The 19931-nt window shown below is 46.1% G+C and overlaps 1 protein-coding gene and 2 non-coding genes across 3 annotated transcripts; 1 reads left to right on the top strand and 2 right to left on the bottom strand.

The window, feature by feature from the left end:
• Positions 1-306: 306 nt before the first annotated feature.
• On the bottom strand, positions 307-14672 carry LOC137310274 (zinc finger protein 268-like). The gene is made up of 3 exons (XM_067978173.1): positions 14549-14672; positions 13664-13814; positions 307-8256 (listed from the first exon to the last, which is right to left on the bottom strand). Exon 3 carries the CDS (start codon positions 7906-7908, stop codon positions 5917-5919), a length of 1992 nt encoding a protein of 663 aa, XP_067834274.1. The 5' UTR covers positions 7909-8256; positions 13664-13814; positions 14549-14672; the 3' UTR covers positions 307-5916.
• trnas-cga (transfer RNA serine (anticodon CGA)) lies at positions 1535-1616 on the top strand. Its single transcript has one exon. It is a non-coding gene; the product is annotated as a tRNA-Ser (tRNA).
• Positions 2639-2712, bottom strand: trnat-agu (transfer RNA threonine (anticodon AGU)). Its single transcript has one exon. It is a non-coding gene; the product is annotated as a tRNA-Thr (tRNA).
• Positions 14673-19931: the final 5259 nt, after the last annotated feature.

Below are 19931 nucleotides of genomic sequence, written 5' to 3'. Positions count from 1 at the left end.
GCAGAAGTACTCAGTCCCACACTGATCCCAAGTTCCAGAGACACACTTTCAATCCAACATTCAAACAGAGCGGGTGAGGCAGACACTGTTCCATTTGCCCCGAACTCAGTCCCGCTGACAGGCAGATACAAAAATCCCAGTCCAAAATCACACTCTCAGATTGAAAGAAACTGTGTCAATCTCACAATCGGGCAACATAGCTACGAATTAAATACCAGAGAGAAATCACACATGGTATCCGATTGAAAGGGACAGAATGAATCCCAATAATGTACCTGAGATTCCAATTGAATACTATCCCAGAACTCTCTCACACATGACTTTAATACATGAAATATCCATTCGAAAAGTGAACCATTTGCTACAAATTGCAAACAAATCCAAACCTCACGTACAGTATCGATTGAGAAATACTGAAAGATAGTAAACCTGAGAAACAAATTAGATACCTGTTCAGAATGCACTCGTAGAATGAAATTTAAAGATAGAGTATCAATTCTATTAGTGCAGACTGAGATACACATTATATACCAGTCCAAAAATCTCATACAATATTAGACTGAAAGATACAGTATCAATTCCATTTCTACAGACTGATCTGCACATTACAAACCAATTCAAAAATGTCACCATATCAGTTTGAAAGATTCATTATCATCCACAATCGTACTCACAGAGATACAGATTTAATAGTGGTCCAAAAAGCACACAAATTATCTGATTAAAACCTCCAACATTAAATCCTAAAGTTCGTCCATATTTACAAATTAAATAAGGAGTAAAACTCTTCAAACATTAAGATATTAAAGCTGAAGTATTGAACGCAATAATGTAATCTGAGAGAATAATTATGTACAGATACAGAATGAAACTCACATTCAGATACAGTACCAGAGACACACAGACACAGAATGAATCCAACACTCACAGATACAGAAGGAATCCCAAACTCACATACAGTACTAGAGACTGACAGACACAGAGTTAATCCCACACTCTCATCAAGTACCAGGGACTGATAGGTACAGTATGAATCCCACACTAACATGCAGTATGAGTAACTGCATATTTAGGATGAATTCAACTCCCACATACAGTACTGGGGACTGTATATAAAGAATGAGTCCCACACTCACATGGAGAAACAGAGACTGACAGATACCGAAAGAATCCCACACTAACACACAGTATGAGAGACTGCCTATAAAGAATGAATCACAAACTCTCACACACACTGCTGACAAGACAGAGAATGAATCCCAAACTCACACACAGTATCAGTGAGTGACAGATACAGAATGAATCCCACACTCACACACAGTACCAGAGACTGAGAGATACAGAATGAATCCCACTAAACTATCAGGGAAAAAGCACAGACCAGGGATCAGGGCCTTTACCCAGTAAACTATCAGAGAATCAGCACAGACCAGGGATCAGGGCCTTTCACCTGTCGGAGAGAACATTGTATCACAGATCGCTTGTGATAAACCTACACATTCTGATTTACAGCCGTGCATAACAGATGTTTGTAGCTGCGATGGCCGAGTGGTTAAGGCGTTGGACTCGAAATCCCCTGGGGATTTCCTGCGTACGTTCGAATCCTCCTCGCAGCGCGACTTCTTAAAGTTATGTTTACTGCTCAAATAACGATGAACTGGAGTTGACGAACCGCATTCCCTCTCTCAGAGAGACTCTCCAGCGCGGCTCATGCTTTTAATTCGGAGCCCAATGGTCTCTTGCAAAATTGCAAGACACGTGAAGGAATCTCTCCCAAGCTCCATCTTAAATTCTGCCCGTTCGCAGAACTTGACATTGATCCTATTTCTTCCTATACTTTGATCCCACCTTGTCTCTGTCTCTTGACTCGCTGTGTTTTTCCCTCATGGACTTCTCAGGCTTCGTTGAACGGCCACGGATGATCGAACCTGGAACACCGGCAGTGAAGGGTAAAGATGGAAAGACTGAGACGGGGGGAGTGGCGAGAGGGTGGATTTGGAATTCCTGAGTGACCGCACTGTGAATTTTCCAGATCTGCTTGGAGCACCAATCCCTTCAATTCATCACTTACAGGGACAATTCGATACCCGGTTTCTTTTCCCTGAGCTTGGCGAGATCTTAAAAATTGAAAGCGACCAATATCAGAGCGAACCTCGTCACCGACATGCTCACAGATACAGAGCGGCCACACTCTGCTTCAGTGAGGGGAAAACCCAGAGCGGTTTCAAGGTTGAATGTAATTGGAAGCAAAGCTCGTTCAATGAAAGTGCAGGTCATTGAGGTGCCTTTAAAGTCCTGATTGTTTGAACTGAATTTCTTTCAAAAGCGCTTGAGATTCAGGTGGAGTGATTTGGGGACTCCTTTTCCCTCTTCGCAAAACTTTGAACCGCAGATCAAGATCCAAAGTCCAGGGCTAAATTAGGGTTTCTCCAGGGTATGAAACATCGAATCAAGAATTATACCCCGACCTCAACGAGCCCAGAAACAAGAACGTGTCACGGACACATTCTATGAGAGGGCTGTCTGTATGATGAAAAGGCATTTTTGAAAAGACCTCCTGATCAGTTCCGTGTTGGATCCTGAACAAAACACAGCACTGTGTGCTTCTCAAATTCACTAAACACCACGAATTACACAAAGGCACCGCTGGGAGTTGAACACAGGATCTCCTGTTTACTAGACAGGTGCTTTAACCAACTAAGCCACGGTACCAATTCATGGTACTGTTTCCCACCTCCTCTCATTAATATCTATCAGCTACACGTCACATTCTGTTGTGGGTTCAGACTGTTTGATCTTTGTCTCTTTCGCTTGCCTGTTTCCCTGTGAATCCCGATACTGACTGCGTTTCAAGCTGTGTTTATCTTTCTGTGTCCATCAGTGCTTTGATAGACGAATGAATATTTGTGCTTGTGTTTGTTTGTTACTTTAAATAAATTAGGGATGGACAATTCTCGCTCTGACACTGAAGAACTAATTGAGCAAATTTCACAGTGAAGTGTTGTTTATTGTGGTGCTGAAACTAAAAAAAATCGTAAAAGGTGCAAAGAGGGAAAACGAGAAAAACTTGTGAATGAAATTAAGGACAACTTTCAAGGTTTTTACACGTATATTAAGAGAAAGAAGGGTGACGAAGAGTAATGTGGGCCCCTTAAAGACAGATGGAGGTGATATTGTAATTGAAAATCAGGAAATGGCAGACTTGCTAAATCCTCACAGAAAAGCATGAGGATAATAAACCAGAGACACGAGGAAAACTGAAAATAAATCAAGGGGATTCAGTGTAAGTAAAATAATGGTATTGGAGAAAACAATTAGACTAAAGATAAACAAATCTCCAGGGCCTGATGTTTACCATCCCAGGGGACTAAGGGGAATAGGTGAGGAAATTGTACATGCTTTAGTCATGATCGTTCAAAACTCTCTTGATTCAGGAATTGTTCCATGGATTGAAAAAATTCAAATATCATTCCATTAATTCGGAAGGGTAGGAGAGATAAAACAGGAAATTATAGACCTATTAGTCTGACGTCTGTTGTGGGGAAGTTACCAGAATCTGTCATTGGGGAAAGAATGACTGAGCACTTGGATAAACGAAAATAGTTGAACTTTTTGAAGATGTAACTAACGTGGTAAATGATGGAGTGTCTATGGGGGTTATGTGTATATTGACTTCCAGAGGCATTCGTTAAGGTTTAACATCAGAGACTATTCTCATTTCTGTTGACATGTGGAATTCAAAGCAACCCATTGACATTGGGAGGGAGTTGGTTTGGAGGTAGGAGACAGAGAGTCGGGTTAATGGGGATGTACTCAAATTGACAGGATTTGATTAGTGGTGTCCCCCAGGGATCTGTATAAATGAGGCAGATAAAGGAATAGAGAGCGGTATATCCAGGTTTGTTGACGACACCAAGTTAGGAGGCACAGTGAGTAGTGTAGATGGGAGCATAAAGTTGTAAAAGGAAATTGATAGATTCAGTGAGTTGGTAAAACTGTGTCAGATGGAGCTTACATAGAATTACATCGAATGTACATCACAGAAACAGGCAATTCGGCCCAACTAGACTATACCGGTGTTTATGCTGCAGACGAGCCTCCTCCAACCCCTCTTCATCTAACCCGATGAGCAAACCCGAATATTCCTTTCTCCTCCATGTGTTTATCTCACTTCACCGTAAATGCATCCATGATATTCGCCTTAACTACTCCGTGTGGGAGAGAGCTGCACATTCTAACGCCTCTCTGGATAAATATGTTTCTCTTGAATGCCAGATTGGATTTATTGATGACTATTATATTCATGGCCCTAAGTTCTGACGTCCCCACTCCCAAAAGTACAAACACCTTATCTACATCTGACCTATCAAACCCTTGCATAATCTTAAAGTCCTGTATCAGGTCACCCTCAGCCTTCTCTTTTCTATACAAAAGAGCCCCAGACTGTTCAAAGTTTCAATCTGGGGAAGTGTGAGGCCATCCACTTTGGCCCGAAGCAAGATAAATCAGAGTATTTTCGAAATGGTGAGAAGCCAGGAACTGTGGGTGAGCAGAGATACTTCGGGAAATCAGGAAGAGTTGGCAGACAGGTGCAAAAAATAATTTAAATGGCTAATGGAATATCGGCCTTTATCTCAAGGGAACTGGAATTCAAAAGGGTGGAAGTTATGTTAGAATTCTATAAACTCTGTTAAGGCCACATTCAGAGTACGGCATTCAGTCCTGGGCACCAGACCTCAGGAAGGATATATTGGCCTTGCAGGAGGTGCAGCGCAGAAAGACCAGAATGATACCGGGGCTAAAATGGTTACATTATGAGGGCAAGTTGCGTGGACAAGGTTTGTATTTCCTCGTGTATAGAGGATTAAGTGGTGATGTAATTCAGGTGTTGAAGGTGATTCAATGATCCAATGGTGGGTGTGTGAGTTGGTGCTGAATCGGTCCCCTTCAGTGAAGAGAGGGTCTGATACCAAGTCAGTCAGAAGCGGGTGCAAATCACAACATCGGCACAGGCCCAAGGACTGGGGACTGGTTTGATATTGGGTCCTTTTTAAGGGATAGGCTGTCGAATGTTTGTATAATAATAATGATCAGAATTAACTTTGATACAATGAAGTTTTTTTCAGTTATTTCCCATTTCCACCCTCAACAGTTTTATACAGCAACAGGTAACAATGTTTGAGGGATGTGATGTCCAATGTTGGTGGAATCAGTGTAATTTAACTTGATACATTGAAGAGTCTCTTGTGTATCCCAGGCTCTTACCTTAAGTTTACACCCTCACCTGGTTTAAAATCGGTCACTCACTGATATAAATAAACCAGTAACAATCCCGAAACCTCAGCGGGGATATTTGTTCCGATACTTAATGACGGTCCCAATTTCCACTGAAATTCTCAATCAGCAAATCCCAGAGGCTGTTTCGGGTTTGACAAACTGTGAAACAGATTGTTTTAAAAGCCGGAAAGAGGGAAAAACTGGTGGTTGATATGAAGTGTTATACATTATCTCTTTCTGTTTCAGATTTACAATTTCTCTTTGTGTGTTACTGACAGGAGAGGCTATAACGGAGCCCAGTGACTGGGTCACGAGCTGCACTGAGTCATTGGCCTGTGTTACAGACCGGCTCGTTGGACCTGCTCATTTCGTGAACTCGCTGGTGTCTCAGCACGTGTGATGACTGAGTGAATCCCTTCCCACACACGGAGCAGGTGAACAGTCTCTCAACCAATGGGCATGCGTTGATGTGTCAGCAGTTCATTTCTGCTTTTAAAGCTCTTCTCACAGTCACTGCATTAAAAGGTCACTCAATAGTGTCAACAAGTTAATGTTTCAGAAGGTGGGATGATCGAGTGAATCTCTTCCCACACACGGAGCAGGTGAACAGTCTCTCCCCAGTGTGAGAGCGTCGATGTCTCAGCAGTTCGTTTCTGATTTTAAATCTCTTCCCACAGTCAGAACATTTAAAGGTCTCTCAGTGTGAACTCGCTGGTGTTTCAGCAGGGAGGATGACCAAGCGAATCCCTTCCCACACACTGAGCAGGTGAACGGCCTCTCCCCAGTGTGAGTGCGTTGGTGTGTCAGCAGATTAAATTTGCTTTTATACCTCTTCTCACAGTCAGAACATTTAAAAGGTCTCTCATCGGAGTGAACTCGCTGGTGTCTCAGCAGGTTGGATGGCCGAGTGAATCTCATCCCACACAAGGTGCAGGTGAACGGCCTCTCCCCAGTGTGAACTCGCTGGTGTTTCAGCAGGGTTGATGACCCAGCGAATCCCTTCCCATACACAGAGCAGGAGAATGGCCTCTCCCCAGTGTGGGTGCGTTGGTGTGTCAGCAGATTAAATTTGCTTTTAAACCTCTTCTCACAGTCAGAACATTTAAAAGGTCTCTCATCGGAGTGAACTCGCTGGTGTCTCAGCAGGATGAATGACCGAGTGAATCTCATCCCACACAAGGAGCAGGTGAACGGCCTCTCCCCAGTGTGAACTCGCTGGTGTTTCAGCAGGTTGGACGACTGAGTGAATCTCTTCCCACACACGGTGCAGATGAACGGTCTCTCCCCAGTGTGAGTGCGTTGGTGTCTCAGCAGTTCAATTTTGCTTTTAAACCTCTTCTCACAGTCAGAACACTTAAAAGATCTCTCATCAGAGTGAACTCGCTGGTGTCTCAGCAGGATGAAAGACTGAGTGAATCTCTTCCCACACAAGGAGCAGGTGAACGGCCTCTCCCCAGTGTGGGTACGTTGGTGTATCAGCAGATTAATTTTGCTTTTAAACCTCTTCTCACAGTCAGAACATTTAAAAGGTCTCTCATCAGAGTGAACTCGCTGGTGTGTCAGCAGGATGGATGACCGAGTGAATCTCTTCCCACACAAGGAGCAGGTGAATGGCCTCTCCCCAGTGTGAACTCGCTGGTGTGTCAGCAGGATGGACGACTGAGTGAATCTCTTCCCACACACGGTGCAGATGAACGGTCTCTCCCCAGTGTGAGTGCGTTGGTGTCTCAGCAGTTCAATTTTGCTTTTAAACCTCTTCTCACAGTCAGAACATTGAAAAGGCCTCTCCCCAGCGTGAACTCGCTGGTGTGTCAGAAGCTCAGATGACCAAGTGAATCCCTTCCCACACACAGAGCAGATGAACGGTCTCTCCCCAGTGTGAGTGCGTTGGTGTGACAGCAGATTACTTTTGCTTTGAAACCTCTTCTCACAGTCAGAACATTTAAAAGGTCTCTCATCAGAGTGAAGTCGCTGGTGTGTCAGCAGGGTGGATGACCGAGTGTATCCCTTCCCGCACACAGAGCAGGTGAACGGCCTCTCCCCAGTGTGAACTCGCTGGTGTGTCAGGAGGAGGGATGACTGAGTGAATCCCTTCCCACACACGGAGCAGGTGAACGGCCTCTCCCCAGTGTGAACTCGCTGGTGTGTCAGGAGGACGGATGACTGAGTGAATCCCTTCCCACACACGGAGCAGGTGAACGGCCTCTCCCCAGTGTGAGTACATTGGTGTGTCAGCAGGTTCCTTTTGCATTTAAACCTCTTCTCACAGTCAGAACATTTAAAAGGTCTCTCCCCAGTGTGAACTCGCTGGTGTGTCTGGAGGCTGGATGAAATAGTGAATCCCTTCCCACACACGGAGCAGGTGAACGGCCTCTCCCCAGTGTGGGTACGTTGGTGTATCAGCAGATTAATTTTGCTTTTAAACCTCATCTCACAGTCAGAACATTTAAAAGGTCTCTCATCAGAGTGAACTCGCTGGTGTGTCAGGAGGCCGGATGACTGAGCGAATCCCTTCCCACACACGGAGCAGGTGAACGGCCTCTCCCCAGTGTGACTGTGTTGATGAATTTCCAGCCTGGACGGGTAATTGAATCCCTTCCCACAGTCCCCACATTTCCACGGTTTCTCCATGGTCTGGGTGTCCTTGTGTCTCTCCAGGTTGATGATCAGTTGAAGCCTCGTCCACACACAGAACACGTGTACGGTTTCTCCCCGCTGTGAATGGTGCGATGTTTTTTCTGGCTGTGTAACTGGTTAAAGCTCTTTCCACAGTCAGTGCACTGGAACACTCTCACTCGGTGTGTGTCTCGGTGCTTTTCCACTCACACTGATGTCTAAAATCATCTCCCACAGACAGAACAGACAAACATTTCTCCTTCCACATTCAAAGGTCGATGATATTCAGGTCCTGATGAATCGAGTGACTCTGTCAGATCTTGACGTGATCTTTGGTTTGAGTTTCCCTCTGCAAATCCTCCCCTGTAAAAGTAGTTTATAAAAGTTATCACTGTAACTACAGGATAGAAATTCAGATCAGATAACTTTACTTTCTATGGAACATTATTTCCTCTCTCATTCCTCAAAGCTGTAAATCCCCGTCCCACACACTCTCCCTCCTCCCTGTGCTGAAATCCAAACCCATTGCATCATCTTTCAGTGGCCCTAAACCATAAGTGAAAGGGTGTGAGAGAGAGAGTGAGTGTGAGAGGGTGTGAGAGAGTGTGAGTACAGTAGTGGGCTGGGTGTGGAGAATGAAGTGAGGCAGGTGGAGCATGTTTCAGTGGGGCAGCAGTGATCATAATCTCATTTGGTTTGGAACAGTTATGGAAAAGGACAGGGGACAGTCAAATGTGAAAATTCTTAACTGGAGGAGGGCTAATTCCAGTGAGTTAAAAAGGGATCTTGTCCAGGTGGATTGGTATCAAAAATTGGCAGGCAGAACAGTAATTGAACAGTGGGAGGCCTTCAAGGAGGAGTTGGTTTGGGTGCAGAGTAGACAGATTCCCACGAGGAGGAAAGGAACAGCATCCAAAGCGAGAGCTCCCTGGATGACTAAAGGTATAGAGATCACCATTTCTCCTTCATTTACAGACGCCCCCTGACCGATCACCATTTCTCCTTCATTTATAGACGCTCCCTGACCGATCACCATTTCTCCTTCATTTACAGACGCTCCCTGACCGATCACCATTTCTCCTTCATTTACAGACGCTCCCTGATCGATCACCATTTCTCCTTCATTTACAGACGCTCCCTGACCGATCACCATTTCTCCTTCATTTACAGACGCTCCCTGACCGATCACCATTTCTCCTTCATTTACAGACGCTCCCTGACCGATCACCATTTCTCCTTCATTTACAGACGCTCCCTGACCGATCACCATTTCTCCTTCATTTACAGACGCTCCCTGACCGATCACCATTTCTCCTTCATTTACAGACGCTCCCTGACCGATCACCATTTCTCCTTCATTCACAGACGCTCCCTGACCGATCACCATTTCTCCTTCATTTACAGACGCTCCCTGACCGATCACCGTTTCTCCTTCATTTACAGACGCTCCCTGACCGATCACCATTTCTCCTTCATTTGCAGACGCTCCCTGACCGATCACCATTTCTCCTTCATTTACAGACGCTCCCTGACCGATCACCATTTCTCCTTCATTCACAGACGCTCCCTGACCGATCACCATTTCTCCTTCATTTACAGACGCTCCCTGACCGATCACCATTTCTCCTTCATTTACAGACGCTCCCTGACCGATCACCATTTCTCCTTCATTTACAGACGCTCCCTGACCGATCCCCATTTCTCCTTCATTTACAGACGCTCCCTGACCGATCCCCATTTCCCCTTCATTTCCCGGCGGGTAGTGAGGGGGGGATAATGTTCACTGTTTTATATTCGGGTCTGGGGCCGCACTCGGGGTTTGTAAAGCCTGAGCCTGGGCCTGAGCCCGGACCCGGGCCCCGGGGTTTATTGAGCCTCTTGCTCCGATCCTCTGACCTGCACCGAACGCGCTCCTCCCGCAGCCTCGACTGGCCGCGCATGCTCAGGACACACTGCCCGATAATGAGTCACTACTGCGCCTGCGCACTGGGCTCCACGGATTCAGATAGGGCACAATCTGCACCGCGATGCATGCTGGGTGATGCAGCCGCCATTGATGATCTTAATACCAGGCCGAAAAACAAAAACATTGGAAGCAGATAATTCAAGTGTTTAATTTATAATATAAATAATTCAATCGTTCAATTCATTTCATAAATAATTGAATAGTTCAATTCTTTAAATAATCAATTGTTTAATTTATTACATAAACAATTAGTGTTTATTTATTATATAAAGGATTCAAGTGTTTAATTTATTGTAGAAATAATTCAATAGTTTAATTCATTATATACATTTTCCTTCGTTTAATTTATTATATAAAGAATTCAATATTTAGTTGAATTATTTATATCATAAATTAAACACTTGAATGATTTGTCTAATAAATTAAACACGAGACTTCATTATATAATAAAGTAAACAATTTATTATGTGTAATGAATTAAACCTTTGAATTATTTATATAATCAATTAAACAATTCATTATGAAATTGTTTAATTCATTATGAATATAATGAATTAAACAATTGATTATTTATATAATAAATAACATTTTGAAATTCTTCATGCAATAAATTAAATAATGGATTATTAATATGATTAAATAAACACTTGAATCTTTCTATGATAAGTTACACCTTTGAATTAATTATATAATTTAAACACTTGACCTCTTTATATAATAATTTTAACACTTGGATTATTTATATAATAAACTAAACAATTGGTTATTTATATAATAAATGAAACAATTGGTTATTTATATAATAAACTAAACAATTGGTTATTTATATAATAAATTAAACAATTGGTTATTTATATAATAAATTAAACAATTGATTTTTTTATATAATAAATGAAACACTTGAATTATTTATATAATGAATTAAACATGAATTATTTATATAATAAATTAAACAATTGAATTATTTAGAGAATCAAATAATCAGTTCAATCATTTATATAATAAATTAAACAATTGTTTTTTATATAATAAATTAGACATGCATTATTATATAAATTAAACACTTGTTTATTTGTATAATAATTTCATCAATTGAATTATTTAGATGCTTAATTTCTTATGAAAATAATTCAATAGTTTATTTTAACAACTGAAGTTGTTATGTAAGAAATTAAACAATTGATTATTTATATAATGAATTAAACTATTGAATTATTTATTTAATAAATAAAACCGTTTAATTATTTATATAATAAATTGAACTATTGAATTATTTGGATCATAAATGAAACAGTTGAATTATTTAAATAATAAATTAAACAAATGAACTATTTATGTAATAAATTATACACTTGAATGCTTCATTAATAAATTAAACACTTGTTTATTTGTATAATAAATTCACAAATTGAATTATTTATACAATAAATTAAACAACGGAGCTATTTATATATTAAATTATACACTTGAATTATTATATAATTAAACTACTGAATTATTTATCAAATATATTAATCAATTTAATTATTCATATAATAAATTAAACAATTCAATAATTTACATAAAAAATTAAACACTTGAATTATTTATAATATATTAAACAATTGAATGATTTATATAATAAATTTAGCTATTGAATTTTTTATACAATAAATTAAACTCTTGGTTATTTATATAATAAATTAATCAATCGAATAATTTAAACTATTGAATTCTCTTTATAATAAATGAAACATTTGAAGTATTCATATAATAAATTAAACACTTGAAAACAATTTAATTATTGATATAATAAAATAAGCAATTCATTATTTATTTAATGAATGAAACTATTGAGTTATTTATATTACATTTTAAACTTTTCAATTATTCATACAATAAATGAAGCCAGCTTGGACAAAATGGAGGCAAGCTCGGAGTCCGTCTTGGACAAAATGGCGGCCGGCATGGCCACCATCTTGGAAAAAATGGCAGCAAGCACGGCCGCCATCTTGGAAAACATGGCGGCAGGCGCGGCCGCCATCTTGGGCAAAATAGCGGCAAGCGCGGCCACAATCTTGGAAAAAATGGCAGCCGCCGCCATCTTGTCACATGGCGGCAAGAGGCCGACAGAGTGTCGCCAGTTATCCCGCAGTGACCCCAGAATGTCCCAGTGACCCCAGAGTGATGCCGGGGTCCCAGAGTGCACCCAGTCAGCCCAGAGTGAGGCCAGGGTGCAGCTGGGGATCCCAGAGCGATGCCAGAGCGGCGGCCTTTGCGTTTGGGCCACCACAACAACCACCACCACAACTGTACTGTACGTGTACAGCACAGAGTGGGTAAAAGGGAACGATTCACTCCTGTCTGGTACTGTACGGCCCGTGTGTGTCTCAGTGTCAGCTCCTGTACATGTACAGCACAGAGTGGGTAAAAGGGAACGATTCACTCCTGTCTGGTACTGTACGGCCCGTGTGTGTCTCAGTGTCAGCTCCTGTACATGTACAGCACACAGTGGGTAAAAGGAAACGATTCACTCCTGTCTGGTACTGTACGGCCCGTGTGTGCCTCAGTGTGAGCTCCTGTTCATGTACAGCACACAGTGGGTAAAAGGGAACGATTCACTGAGAGATTGCAATGTTGAGTGTAACGGTTATTTGAGGGGTTCAGTCCCTAAACGGGCTGTGTTTTGACAGACACTTTTTGCAGTAAGGAGTTGAGTTTAATTTAGGGAGGTGGGTACAATCCGTGTCTGGGACTCACTGGCCCTGTGAAATGTTGAATTTTGCTCACAATATGGTGTGTTTGGATTAATGGGGGACTCGGTTTAACTCCACTGGGCTGGATTGTTTTATAAATCTCTCATTGACTGGGTCTTTCAGACCAAGATGGGAGCTGCTTCTCTCTCTCTGCAAACACCCTGAGGCAGTGAAACACTCTCTGACAAACTGTTCACAGGAACCAACCCATCAGACATGGGGAATAGACAAATACCTGGGACTGGAAATGAGCCTCCCACCAACAGAGCAGAGAGAAGGAGGAAATCATCACACCTTCAAGATCTGGATCGGTTTTGTCTTTGGAGCAGGTTCTGGTTAATTTTACTGCTTTAAAGTTATGTTATGGGACCAGTGAGACTGAGACACACACACACACACACACAGACTGTACAGTCAGGAGACACGTGTCCTTTGCACAGACATTGGGTTTGAATTGAGCTGAGCTGTGCCACAAATGAATATGGGATTAAAATCTCAAATTCCAATCAGTTTGCTCCCGAGCTTCCCCATGTGTCTGTGTGGTTCCATTACAATACAATTTCACATGGGGGCCCAAAATGGCTTCGGAATTAACACTATTTTTTTCTGAGTTGTCAGTGACCTTTTCAAAAATTAAACTTCAAACGAAGAAAACATTTGGAGGCTGTTTTCACATTTGGGCCCTCTGCGTGCTGCAGGACGCTTCCTGAAAGAGCTTTTAATTTCAATTAAGACCCCAGATATGTCACATTGTCAGCCTCTGAATAATAGTTTGATCCACTTTGTGTTATTTCTGAAAAGTTGCACTTGTAATGAATGAAGGGAGGAATTTGGGCTCGAACAGATGGTGATATTCTGTCGGACGGTCGGTACTGAGGGAGCGCTGCACTGTCAGACGGTCAGTGTGTGTCTCAGTGTCAGCTCCTGTACAATGTCCCAGTGATCCTCCAGTGTCTCCAGAATGTCCCAGTGATCCCCCAGTGTCCCCAGAATGTCCCAGTGATCCCCAGTGTCCCCAGAATGTCCCAGTGATCCCCAGTGTCCCCAGAGTAACCTAAACATTACTCACGTGGCCCCCATCGGGTCCAGGCTGCGGTGAAGGTCTCAGTCAGTCAGTCCCCAGCCGAGAGAACGATTCTTGGCCCAGGATTCTTCCTCCTCCTTCTCACAAAATGTCTCTTTCTGGATCATCTCCTTGCAGCATTTCATCGAAAAGTTTCCTGAGGGGAGGGAGAGAGAGAGAGGGAATTGATTAAAATACAAAAGCAAGGGATTAAAAAGGCACAGCAAGAGCCCAGAACTCCCCCACACCCATTCCCACTCCCAGTTACACCAACAATCCCTCAGCACCAATACTGAGACACAAATCCCGATTACAAACCAGAGAATCTAAAAAGAGAGAAAAGTTGGGAGAGAGACAGAGAGGGAGAAATACACTCAGGACAGGCTGAAGGACCCCGGCAGACTGAGAGATTGTCCCCGCCCCTGGGGAGGGTTTGGGACGAGACACACGGCCATCCCCGACCCCCGGGGAGCTCCCTGCTTCAGCCTTTGAGATATTAGACTGAATCTCAATGGGTCTCCCTCAGGGACTGGTTTGACCAGGAGACCTGTCTGTTGGAATGAGCCACATTTCAAGGACCTATTTTACTGATTTGAAACCCTCACAGCCTGTCTCCCCCTCTTCCCTCACCCCAAACCGAGTCCCCCCCACCCTCAGCCTGTCTCCCCCTCTCCCCTCGTGACCCAAACACCCCGGGGACCTCCGTCACATCCCACCCTGCCCGGCGTCCACATTTAAAGAACTAAAGTTGGGCGGAATCTGCTCCGAATACACAAGGGCTGCAGAGCTGGAATGGCTGCTGTTTCTCAGACAGTGTTTGACCATTTCATTCTCTCTGTGTGTTTACTGTAAAGAGCTGTGGAGGGAGCAGGGACTCCATCTCATTCTCACCTCCCCGGGTCTGGATGGCAAACAGGTTCCGAGCTCAGGGCACAGCACCATTTCAAACACACAAATCATCCAAAGGTTGAGAAACGAGATTTAACTGACAGGTTTCCAGCCTCTAATTGAAGTTTTAATATAGAAAACATTTTAATAAATAAAAATGCTGCAGAAAGGTGAATAGAGTGAGAGACAGAGAGAGAGAGAAAATGATCGGTTCGGTCAGACTCTCTCTGTTTAAATGAGATAGAAAAACAGAGAGAGGGGGAGAGAGAGAGGGACAGAGAGAGAGAGAGGGACGGAGAGAGAGAGAGGGACGGAGAGAGGCCTCTCTGGTCTGTTTAATTGTTGTTACTTCAAACAGTGAGACTGAAATATTTCAGAGTACTTTTCAATCAAGAAAAATTCAGAGACAACAGAGAGAGAGAAAAGGACATAGAGAGAGGGGAGAGGCAGAGAGAGAGAGGGGGAGAGGCAGAGAGAGAGAGAGAATGATGGAGAGAGAGATAGAGAGAGATAAAGACAGAGAGAGCGGGAGAGAGCCAGAGGGAGAGAGAGAGGGATAGAGAGAGAGAAAAGGACAGAGAGACGGGGGAGAGAGGCAGAGAGAGAGAGAGACACACACACAGAAAGAGAGAAACAGAGAGAGAGGGGGAAAGAGGCAGAGACAGAGAGAGAGAGAGAGAAAGAAAATGACAGAGGGTGGGGTAGAGAGAGGGACAGGTGGAGAGAGAGAGAGAGAGAGGGACAGGTGGAGAGAGAGAGAGAGAGAGGGACAGGTGGAGAGAGAGAGAGAGAGAGAGGGACAGGTGGAGAGAGAGAGAGAGAGAGAGGGACAGGTGGAGAGAGAGAGAGAGAGGGACAGGTGGAGAGAGAGAGAGAGAGGGACAGGTGGAGAGAGAGAGAGAGAGGGACAGGTGGAGAGAGAGAGAGAGAGGGACAGGTGGAGAGAGAGAGAGAGAGGGACAGGTGGAGAGAGAGAGAGAGAGGGACAGGTGGAGAGAGAGAGAGAGAGGGACAGGTGGAGAGAGAGAGAGAGAGGGACAGGTGGAGAGAGAGAGAGAGAGGGACAGGTGGAGAGAGAGAGAGAGAGGGACAGGTGGAGAGAGAGAGAGAGGGACAGGTGGGGAGAGAGAGAGAGAGGGACAGGTGGGGAGAGAGAGAGAGAGGGACAGGTGGGGAGAGAGAGAGAGAGGGACAGGTGGGGAGAGAGAGAGAGGGACAGGTGTGGAGAGAGAGAGAGGGACAGGTGGAGAGAGAGAAAGGGACAGGTGGAGAGAGAGGGACAGGTGGAGAGAGAGGGACAGGTGGAGAGAGAGGGACAGGTGGAGAGAGAGGGACAGGTGGAGAGAGAGGGACAGGTGGAGAGAGAGATAGAGAGAGGGACAGGTGGAGAGAGAGATAGAGAGAGGGACAGGTGGAGAGAGAGATAGAGACAGGGACAGGTGGAGAGAGAGATAGAGAGAGGGACAGGTGGAGAGAGAGAGAGAGAGAGAGAGGGACAGGTGGAGAGAGAGATAGAGAGAGGGACAGGTGGAGAGAGAGATAGAGAGAGGGACAGGTGGAGAGAGAGAGAGAGAGAGGGACAGGTGGAGAGAGAGAGAGAGAGAGAGGGACAGGTGGAGAGAGAGATAGAGAGAGGGACAGGTGGAGAGAGAGATAGAGAGAGGGACAGGTGGAGAGAGAGATAGAGAGAGGGACAGGTGGAGAGAGAGATAGAGAGAGGGACAGGTGGAGAGAGAGATAGAGAGAGGGACAGGTGGAGAGAGAGAGAGAGAGACGGACAGGTGGAGAGAGAGAGAGAGAGAGAGACGGACAGGTGGAGAGAGAGAGAGGGACAGGTGGAGAGAGAGGGACAGGTGGAGAGAGAGGGACAGGTGGAGAGAGAGATAGAGAGAGGGACAGGTGGAGAGAGAGATAGAGAGAGGGACAGGTGGAGAGAGAGATAGAGAGAGGGACAGGTGGAGAGAGAGATAGAGAGAGGGACAGGTGGAGAGAGAGATAGAGAGAGGGACAGGTGGAGAGAGAGATAGAGAGAGGGACAGGTGGAGAGAGAGATAGAGAGAGGGACAGGTGGAGAGAGAGAGAGAGAGAGACGGACAGGTGGAGAGAGAGAGAGAGAGAGACGGACAGGTGGAGAGAGAGATAGAGAGAGGGACAGGTGGAGAGAGAGATAGAGAGAGGGACAGGTGGAGAGAGAGATAGAGAGAGAGAGGGACAGGTGGAGAGAGAGATAGAGAGAGGGACAGGTGGAGAGAGAGAGAGAGAGAGGGACAGGTGAAGAGAGAGATAGAGAGAGGGACAGGTGGAGAGAGAGAGAGAGAGAGGGACAGGTGGAGAGAGAGATAGAGAGAGGGACAGGTGGAGAGAGAGAGAGGGACAGGTGTGAAGAGAGAGAGAGGGATAGGTGGAGAGAGAGAGAGAGAGGGACAGGTGGAGAGAGAGATAGAGAGAGGGACAGGTGGAGAGAGAGAGAGGGACAGGTGGAGAGAGAGAGAGAGGGACAGGTGGAGAGAGAGATAGAGAGAGGGACAGGTGGAGAGAGAGATAGAGAGAGGGACAGGTGGAGAGAGAGATAGAGAGAGGGACAGGTGGAGAGAGAGATAGAGAGAGGGACAGGTGGAGAGAGAGAGAGAGAGAGGGACAGGTGGAGAGAGAGAGAGAGAGAGAGGGACAGGTGGAGAGAGAGATCGAGAGAGGGACAGGTGGAGAGAGAGATCGAGAGAGGGACAGGTGGAGAGAGAGAGAGGGACAGGTGTGGAGAGAGAGAGAGGGACAGGTGGAGAGAGAGAGAGAGAGAGGGACAGGTGGAGAGAGAGAGAGAGAGAGGGACAGGTGGAGAGAGAGAGAGGGACAGGTGGAGAGAGAGAGAGAGGGACAGGTGGAGAGAGAGAGAGAGGGACAGGTGGAGAGAGAGATAGAGAGAGGGACAGCTGGAGAGAGAGATAGAGAGAGGGACAGGTGGAGAGAGAGAGAGAGGGACAGGTGGAGAGAGAGATAGAGAGAGGGACAGGTGGAGAGAGAGATAGAGAGAGGGACAGGTGGAGAGAGAGATAGAGAGAGGGACAGGTGGAGAGAGAGAGAGAGAGAGGGACAGGTGGAGAGAGAGATCGAGAGAGGGACAGGTGGAGAGAGAGAGAGGGACAGGTGGGGAGAGAGAGAAAGAGGGACAGGTGGAGAGAGAGGGACAGGTGGAGAGAGAGGGACAGGTGGAGAGAGAGGGACAGGTGGAGAGAGAGGGACAGGTGGAGAGAGAGGGACAGGTGGAGAGAGAGGGACAGGTGGAGAGAGAGGGACAGGTGGAGAGAGAGGGACAGGTGGAGAGAGAGGGACAGGTGGAGAGAGAGGGACAGGTGGAGAGAGAGGGACAGGTGGAGAGAGAGGGACAGGTGGAGAGAGAGGGACAGGTGGAGAGAGAGGGACAGGTGGAGAGAGAGGGACAGGTGGAGAGAGAGAGAGAGAGAGGGACAGGTGGAGAGAGAGATAGAGAGAGGGACAGGTGGAGAGAGAGATAGAGAGAGGGACAGGTGGAGAGAGAGATAGAGAGAGGGACAGGTGGAGAGAGAGAGAGAGAGAGAGGGACAGGTGGAGAGAGAGATAGAGAGAGGGACAGGTGGAGAGAGAGAGAGCGAGAGAGGGACAGGTGGAGAGAGAGAGAGAGAGAGAGAGGGACAGGTGGAGAGAGAGATAGAGAGAGAGAGGGACAGGTGGAGAGAGAGATAGAGAGAGGGACAGGTGGAGAGAGAGATAGAGAGAGGGACAGGTGGAGAGAGAGAGAGAGAGAGGGACAGGTGAAGAGAGAGAGAGAGAGAGGGACAGGTGAAGAGAGAGATAGAGAGAGGGACAGGTGGAGAGAGAGATAGAGAGAGGGACAGGTGGAGAGAGAGATAGAGAGAGGGACAGGTGTGAAGAGAGAGAGAGGGATCGGTGGAGAGAGAGAGAGAGAGAGGGACAGGTGGAGAGAGAGATAGAGAGAGGGACAGGTGGAGAGAGAGAGAGGGACAGGTGGAGAGAGAGAGAGGGACAGGTGGAGAGAGAGAGAGAGGGACAGGTGGAGAGAGAGATAGAGAGAGGGACAGGTGGAGAGAGAGAGAGAGAGAGGGACAGGTGGAGAGAGAGAGAGAGAGAGAGGGACAGGTGGAGAGAGAGAGAGAGAGAGAGGGACAGGTGGAGAGAGAGATAGAGAGAGGGACAGGTGGAGAGAGAGAGAGGGACAGGTGTGGAGAGAGAGAGAGGGACAGGTGGAGAGAGAGAGAGAGAGAGGGACAGGTGGAGAGAGAGAGAGAGAGAGGGACAGGTGGAGAGAGAGAGAGGGACAGGTGGAGAGAGAGAGAGAGGGACAGGTGGAGAGAGAGATAGAGAGAGGGACAGGTGGAGAGAGAGAGAGAGGGACAGGTGGAGAGAGAGATAGAGAGAGGGACAGGTGGAGAGAGAGAGAGAGGGACAGGTGGAGAGAGAGATAGAGAGAGGGACAGGTGGAGAGAGAGATAGAGAGAGGGACAGGTGGAGAGAGAGATGGAGAGAGGGACAGGTGGAGAGAGAGATAGAGAGAGGGACAGGTGGAGAGAGAGAGAGAGAGAGGGACAGGTGGAGAGAGAGAGAGAGAGAGGGACAGGTGGAGAGAGAGAGAGAGGGACAGGTGGAGAGAGAGAGAGGGACAGGTGGAGAGAGAGAGATGGACAGGTGTGGAGAGAGAGAGAGGGACAGGTGGAGAGAGAGAGAGAGAGAGAGGGACAGGTGGAGAGAGAGATAGAGAGAGGGACAGGTGGAGAGAGAGATAGAGAGAGGGACAGGTGGAGAGAGAGAGAGGGACAGGTGGAGAGAGAGAGAGAGGGACAGGTGGAGAGAGAGATAGAGAGAGGGACAGGTGGAGAGAGAGATAGAGAGAGGGACAGGTGGAGAGAGAGATAGAGAGAGGGACAGGTGGAGAGAGAGATTGAGAGAGGGACAGGTGGAGAGAGAGATAGAGAGAGGGACAGGTGGAGAGAGAGATAGAGAGAGGGACAGGTGGAGAGAGAGAGAGGGACAGGTGGAGAGAGAGATAGAGAGAGGGACAGGTGGAGAGAGAGATAGAGAGAGGGACAGGTGGAGAGAGAGATAGAGAGAGGGACAGGTGGAGAGAGAGATAGAGAGAGGGACAGGTGGAGAGAGAGAGAGAGAGAGAGAGAGGGACAGGTGGAGAGAGAGAGAGAGAGAGAGAGGGACAGGTGGAGAGAGAGATAGAGAGAGGGACAGGTGGAGAGAGAGAGAGGGACAGGTGTGGAGAGAGAGAGAGGGACAGGTGGAGAGAGAGAGAGGGACAGGTGGAGAGAGAGAGAGAGAGAGGGACAGGTGGAGAGAGAGAGAGACGGACAGGTGGAGAGAGAGATAGAGAGAGGGACAGGTGGAGAGA

Source organism: Heptranchias perlo, unplaced genomic scaffold (assembly GCF_035084215.1).
Source record: "Heptranchias perlo isolate sHepPer1 unplaced genomic scaffold, sHepPer1.hap1 HAP1_SCAFFOLD_240, whole genome shotgun sequence".
NCBI classification, from domain to species: Eukaryota; Metazoa; Chordata; class Chondrichthyes; order Hexanchiformes; family Hexanchidae; genus Heptranchias; species Heptranchias perlo.
The sequence above is the reverse complement of the archived record's forward strand: the minus strand, read 5'-3'. Positions and strand labels throughout refer to the sequence as shown.

What these genes read in the sequence shown, in the direction of transcription:
- LOC137310274 (XM_067978173.1), bottom strand. Translation starts at nt 7,908, where the DNA reads ATGGAGAAACCGTGGAAATGTGGGGACTGTGGGAAGGGATTCAATTAC.